Source organism: Trachypithecus francoisi, unplaced genomic scaffold (genome assembly GCF_009764315.1).
Source record: "Trachypithecus francoisi isolate TF-2019V2 unplaced genomic scaffold, Tfra_2.0 Lachesis_group4, whole genome shotgun sequence".
NCBI classification, from domain to species: Eukaryota; Metazoa; Chordata; class Mammalia; order Primates; family Cercopithecidae; genus Trachypithecus; species Trachypithecus francoisi.
The window spans coordinates 37,844,188-37,850,879 of record NW_022681469.1 but is presented as its reverse complement, the minus strand read 5'-3'; the positions used below and the strand labels follow the sequence as shown (position 1 = coordinate 37,850,879).

Sequence of the window (6,692 nt, the reverse complement as noted above, 5' to 3'; positions counted from 1 at the left end):
CAAGGAGAAACTCAGGTGAAGAGACGAATGAATCCTCTCCCCTGATCTTACTGCTCAGGTCATCTAATGGCTCCCTTCTGGCTGGGTATGATGGGACTGGAAAGCTAGAGAGGCTGACTTGTTACATCTTCTTTTGGGCTAAGATGCCCGTAAGACACATGGCTAATAGCAGCAATACTAGCAGTTGCACTGAATGAGTACTTTGTGCCAGGCACTTTGGTAGGCACCACAAACATTCTGGTATTATCCCTGTTTTACAGGTGGACACTGACTTCCTCAAAGTCCTCAAGTAGTTCACAGTGGAAGAGACGAATGTTCAGGCAAGTCTGCACTCTTAACCACTATGCCACACTGTCTCCCCGCTACAGCATTCTCTCCTCTGTAAAGGTTTTTCAGCCCTTTTTCTCTTTGGCTATCAAGTGAAGGAAATATGGGCCGACTATATGAAACATTATGAGCTTGCAGGTTGTAAGTCAATTTTCCCTGACTAAAGGAAGTATCTTTTATTAATTTAGCTTCAGATTGTTCTTTCAATATTAAATGCACCCCAGTGGTTGGCACAACTGATGCAGAGCTGAACAGTGAGGTTAGTAATGGCAACAAGTTGCACCTGTGAACTAGCTGTACCGCGAAGATGTCTTCCCCATTGCTAGCTTTGCTTATAAACTACCACGGGACAAGCCCAAGAGAAACATCTCTTCTGTCTTTAACCTGAGAACTTCCCAGTCCCTTTTCCTTTCTGATCACTCATAGAAGAGATAGCTAACTGTTCCAACTGTTTCCCCAGTATAGCTTCCCTCAAGGTGTCTGCTCCCTCACTGGCCTGGAGGAAGGTTCTGATGGCAGAAAAGCCTCTTAGATTCCCTGGAGGGCTTTTACCATGCTGCCCGAACCATCCTTTGATTTTCTCTTCATGCTGTCTAGCAACAAATGACTGACACTCCCTCTTGAAGCCTGCTTACTTTTCACTCCATCTAGTCTTTGACTGGAAACTCAAAAAAAAATAAAAATAAAAATAAAAAAATAAAAAAAGGATCACAATAAGGAGCAAGCAGAGAAAGGCTTAAATTGAGAGAGTTTTGAGGGAAATAGAAATTAACTAGTTATAGCATATGATCATCAAAAATCAAGTATGTGGTAGAAAAATCATTCTGAAGAGAGAATCCTTTTGAAGAATGCAAAGGTGCAATCTGTTACTCTATAGCTCTAAATTTACATGGATTTATTGCTGTACAAGAGGTTGAAATAATTGAAGAGGTTTAAGTGGCAAATTTTCTCCCTAATAAACACAAGCAACTTCTCTCATATTCCTTTGAAAAAGTATTCTAAATGAATTTCCACTTTTAATTGCTCTACTAACTGAACACGGCACATTTTGCATTCAATTAAGGGACAGTTTGTTGACCAAACTGAAATTTGGCTAAATGAACTCAGCTTTGATCTGTCATAAAATTATAAAATAGCTGATTCACTTAAAAACAAGTCGAATACAGAAAGAACAATGATAAATTTCACATTAATCCAATTAAATTCAGGAATATAAAGACTCTGGTTCAATTTTTCTTTAATTTCCCAAATACCACTTATTTTCCTGCTTTCTCTGTTCAATTTTAACATTCATATTACAATACACTTATTCTGGGACAGCATCGGATTACAAATAAAAAATATGCATCGATAAGCCCATAAGCACCATTTCAAATACTATATCAATGTTAATTTGATTTTAACAAAGAAAATTCTTAACATTAAATGAGCACTGTTTCATGTCTAAAACCGATTTTAAAGAGGTATCTGAAAATGTAGTATAAAGTTATTGCTTTCAAGTTAAGTTGGCACAATCTATACAAGATTGAACTGAGACAAAAGGAAACCACACCAGGTACATAACCAATCTTTGTCTTCTTTTGACATTTTATATTATCTGGAAAATCTATCCTTTTACAGTCTTAATAAAAGGGCTTTTCCTGCCATCTACTTAGCTTCTTACATGTTAAGATACATTGAGGATATTACTATTTTTAACCACAGCAACAATTTTTTTCCAAGTTAGTATAATAAATACTTGAAAAACCTTATGCGAGTTTTTGTGAAGTTCTGTAGGTGTATTACTTTGCTAGATAATACAAAAAAAAATTCACAAGGCAAAACCAAGAGTATTTATTTTCATTATTTAAAAAAAGTGACATTTATTTCACAATCCCTGGAACTGTAAAATAACTATTCCTTTAATTTACAGAATTGAGAGAAGTATTTTAAATGTCAAAATACACATGCTGAATGTGATTTAGCATATAAGCACCAAAAATCCCAAAAGTATACAAAAATTGTTTAAACATATAAGGTGCATTTATTCATGAATTACATTCAGTTTGAAGGAAGAAACAGTATTCCAAAGTTCATCAATATTTAAGAAATTATCTGAATAATTTCCAACTTGGTTTACAGCTAAATAAAATATACTGCTTTTAGGATTTTTTATACAATCCATCTAAAATTTAGTTTCGAAATTTAAGTGCTGCCTTACATTATGAATGGCAGTTTGATCACTAAATTTATGTTCCAGTTTGAGATATTTCATTACACAACATATATTTAATGCCCTGAAAACTTCTGCTTAAAAACTGAGTTAGTGAACATCTGAAAGTAACAAAAAAGATAGATCTTCTATATTTTTATGTAGAATTGGGTATAAAGTCATTTGGGGTCAAACACAATTATTTTTTAAATGTTATCAGTTCACCCAGTAATGAGAACTTTTGTAAATAAGACACTATAGCTTCGGGCAATAACTGCTATTATGAAGTTAGATAAACACAGGATTAATTTCTTGGTTTACAAATCAAAATTATTGTGATATTAAAGCATGCCTCCTTCCAAACCACTTGGTCAATGCTGATAACAATTAAGAAAAACATATGCTAGTATTGCTCTAAATATACTGACTTAGCTGTCCTGAATGACCTAATTAGGTTGGGGAGGGGACTTGGCCTGGTTCTCCAGTTCTGTAAAACTGCCACCTCCAGCCTCACTCTAAATAGCTTATATAAAATCAAGTTATTCCAATAGCTAACACAAATCCAGCAAGCTGTGGTCCTAAATGCCATCTACATTTACATATTTACTTTTTTACTGTGTACATTAAGAATTTTGTTGTGCTTTTCACATATCCGATGTGTGTTTTCATATTAAACATTCCTCAGTTTCTTGGGAAGGAAAGAAAAAGATCATGAAAAGAGGTACATCAGGAGTCGGACTGTAAAGTAACATTACACACACAACTAGCCAAATCTCTTTTTTAATTTAAAAGATAATGTCATCACAAGGCAACATATAGAGGTATAAAAGAAAATAAAGTATCCACCCTAAAATCCATATTATTCCATGATATTTTCACAGCAACTAGTATATATATCAATATATTTTTCACGATCCATTCAGTTACACATTGGGTATGCTTTTAGAATTTAAAATATGTATTACCACAGCAGACTAAAATTGTACTTTTAGGGAATGTGCAGAGACATGGTTCAGTGATTTGATCATTGTGATGACTATTTACAATGCTATCTATTTACGTTAGCAATAAATAATCCTGATATCAAAAGAGACAATACTCATGCACACACCAAGATGGCTGCATGCTCTTAAAATATTTACACATAGCTCTGCCATTTACAGCTCTCCCATTAATAGTGAAAGTGCGCTTTCTTCAATTCTCTCCACATTTCCATTAGTCTTGCTTCTGGGGGATGCATCCTTCCATTTCTACAACTTCAGGCCATCCTTCATATTTGTTTGTATCCTTATTGTTCTTTATGTGCTATTGGAACACAGTAATAATACACAGTTTAAAAAACCTTTGTAAACTGCTGATTTGCAGTAACATTTTACACATTCTCATTTCCATAACACTCATGTCAACAATGAGTTCATATAAATTACTGGTCAAGATATTAAATGAGTGACCCTCAGGCTGTATCACATACATGGCAGACCGTCAAATAACAGCTGAAAGAATACATTGCAGATGCTTTTAAAGGATTATCTGCTAGTCAAAAACTAACATTTACATTCTACTAAGTTCTAAAAATATTTCCAAACTTAAGTGATTCTAAAATCCAAAGCTCAATTAAAATTCTTAATAATTAAAGCTTCCTAGAAGGCTTAAGATAGGTAATCCTATTCCAATGCATTGTCCTGTAGGAAAAAATATTCCCGTGCAGAATTTTTAAGTTTTGAATTTAAAAGTATGATGGTTATTTCAAATAACTGATTACCAAGAATTTATGACAAATATATGATCATATTTACTATCTGCTTTATCTGATTTTCAAATAGCTGGGATGGGAATATGTGCCGTAAGGTTTCATAGAATTTGTTTTTGTTAATTCTGAGAGTCTAAGACACTAACCTGTTCAAAAGGGCTTTTTGTCTTAATGCCCTTCCCACCACAGAAGACCCAGTTGTCTCTAAAACCAAGATTAGTAATAGATGTGCTCCCCAATTCAGCAATGAGCCGCCGTGCCTCATCATTGAGTCTTGAAGAGGGAGAGAAAGAATACAACAATAAACAGAGGGTACTGTATGCTAATACTGATTCACTAGGATATTAACACAAAACATGAGACAAAATGAGACTTTAAATAACAGAACATTTTGGAAAGTAACTTTTTTTTCACAGAGTAACATTTCTACCAGTTGAATTCTTTAGTGACAAAAGACATGAAATCCAACAATTAATTTTAAGTTTATTCTATTAGAAAGTACCTGTTAGGTTTTTATTTCACAACAACAATTCACCTTCATTTAACTTTTTAAATTACACTCATCAAATAAATAAGGGATACCACAGTTAGTAGATGTCTACTCAGGCTAACCCAAGGTCTTAAGCAATCAATATTTTTATAAAATTAATAATATTTTTGAATCTCCACTAAACTCTGTAAATTACATTTGACCAGAATAAAGGTAAATGCTGACAAAAATCTATATGTTTCTAACACTACGTTTTATTTAAAACAAAATGAATTTTGAGAACAGGGATATAAATTGTACTTCAGTGATAACTGCCAAGTGGTTACTTAATAAAAATGAAAATATTAACCACACAGCAGCTAAATGCCTACTAGCAGGAGGAGGATCAGTGACAAAAGTCAACCACTAGGGTAACTACTAATTGAAAGATGTCACTAAAAAATTTTGTGTAAGTGATCATCCTAATGTTCAATGATTTTCTTTCCTTTATCTCTAAGGAGAAAAGAAACTCAGTAGATAAATGCTAGCTAGAGAGCTTAAAAAAAGAAGAAGAAGAAGAAATTAACTAAGGGCCACCTGTACACCTATTTGGCACTGAGTCCTATATACTGCGCAAAAGACAGCTCTAATAAGTCACTTAGAGAGGTTTGTTCTGCTAAAACCTGAGGCAAGGCAAGTTTTATACTTTCAAACAGCAGGAAAGTCAGTGAGGAAGGTACTTATCCATTCTACAGTGTTCTTTCAAACCTCTCATGCTAGTATCAGTTAGCTCCTTGAATATCTTAGTGAAAGCAACACTACATAAAACAGTTCTCATTTAACTAAAGAAAAAGGGATACTCATGGTTTTTTTAAAAAAGCTTCATAAAACAGGAAAGAACTACATATACCATTAAACTTTCGTGATCGATGTGAACCACATCCGTGGGGTCTGTGGAGCTGTTTTGGCCACAGCCTGGGCACTGCTGTCTACCTGGAGGAAGTTCACCAGAATCAACAAGAAAATAAGCCATAGCCTGTGGAGTATTTAGCCTTTCAGATTCACCTCCTATATAAAGGGGTACATTTATAGCCAAGTGAACTAAAAAGAAGTGAAATGACAGTGCAGAAGAACCAATCTCAGCCTCTGTGAAGATTGTGAGGACTTCACATGAAATCTGTGCATATGCGCTGGTTTTCCCTCCACAGTTCCTCTGCAGCTGTCTCCTGTGCCCATCCTTACATGAATTATCCATCACTTTTCACTTGTTTGCTCACTTGATAAGCAACCTTTGTGCTAGAGGGAAATGCCCCAAAATTGTCACCTGAACCTTGTTTTCTTGTTTCCAAATGCTACTGGGATGCCATGGATCTAAAAGACTGTCAAATTCCACTTGTGTAGTTTATTCAAATATTCTATTTCTAATTATCTTATAGAAGTCCACACTTGCATCATCAGCACTAGCAATGAGTTTTGCTGCTGTAACAAGAATAAATAGTATTGAAATGTGCAGAGCACAGGCAGTAGGTTCAGTGGTCAGCTAAGTGGACTGCCTCCTGCAGAGAGGCTTTGGGGTTGCATTCACATTTACATCTCAAAAAAATTATAACTGACACCTCGCAGGCCTTTAGGGTGTCTCATGAACAGCGGAAATAATGAATGTGAAGTTCACAAATGTTAAGAGATTGCTTTATACAGGAAAAACTCCCTGCAAAGTAGGAGGTTATCCAAATGTAGGTCTAGCCCCCTGCCAAAAGTAAAATCTTATCCAAGAATTTTGCAACAACTAAGAAATACGTTGAAGGGCAGTCAGGCATTCTGATTTTTGTACTCCTGAATTTCAGAAGTGACCATTATGATCTGTATAAATAAACCAAGCTGACTTAAAATCAAGCCAGAGATCTAGGAGAAACTTAAAGACTGAGCTTTATGTTTTAACTCCATTAATCTTTTTC

The 6,692-nt window shown here is 34.8% G+C and overlaps 1 protein-coding gene across 5 annotated transcripts in view; it reads right to left on the bottom strand.

The window, feature by feature from the left end:
* Positions 1–1,550: 1,550 nt before the first annotated feature.
* FAM3C (FAM3 metabolism regulating signaling molecule C) overlaps positions 1,551–6,692 on the bottom strand; it is a 49,335-nt gene continuing 44,193 nt past the window's right edge. For 4 of the 5 annotated variants that reach the window (XM_033193912.1, XM_033193915.1, XM_033193917.1 and 1 more), the window contains 2 exons: positions 4,415–4,541; positions 2,137–3,823 (listed from right to left, as the gene is read on the bottom strand). In XM_033193912.1, the coding sequence (XP_033049803.1) occupies positions 3,734–3,823; positions 4,415–4,541 (217 nt within the window). In that variant the 3' untranslated portion in view covers positions 2,137–3,733. Of the gene's footprint in view, positions 3,824–4,414; positions 4,542–6,692 lie in introns of all 5 variants that reach the window. The other variant, XM_033193916.1, reaches the window with a different exon arrangement.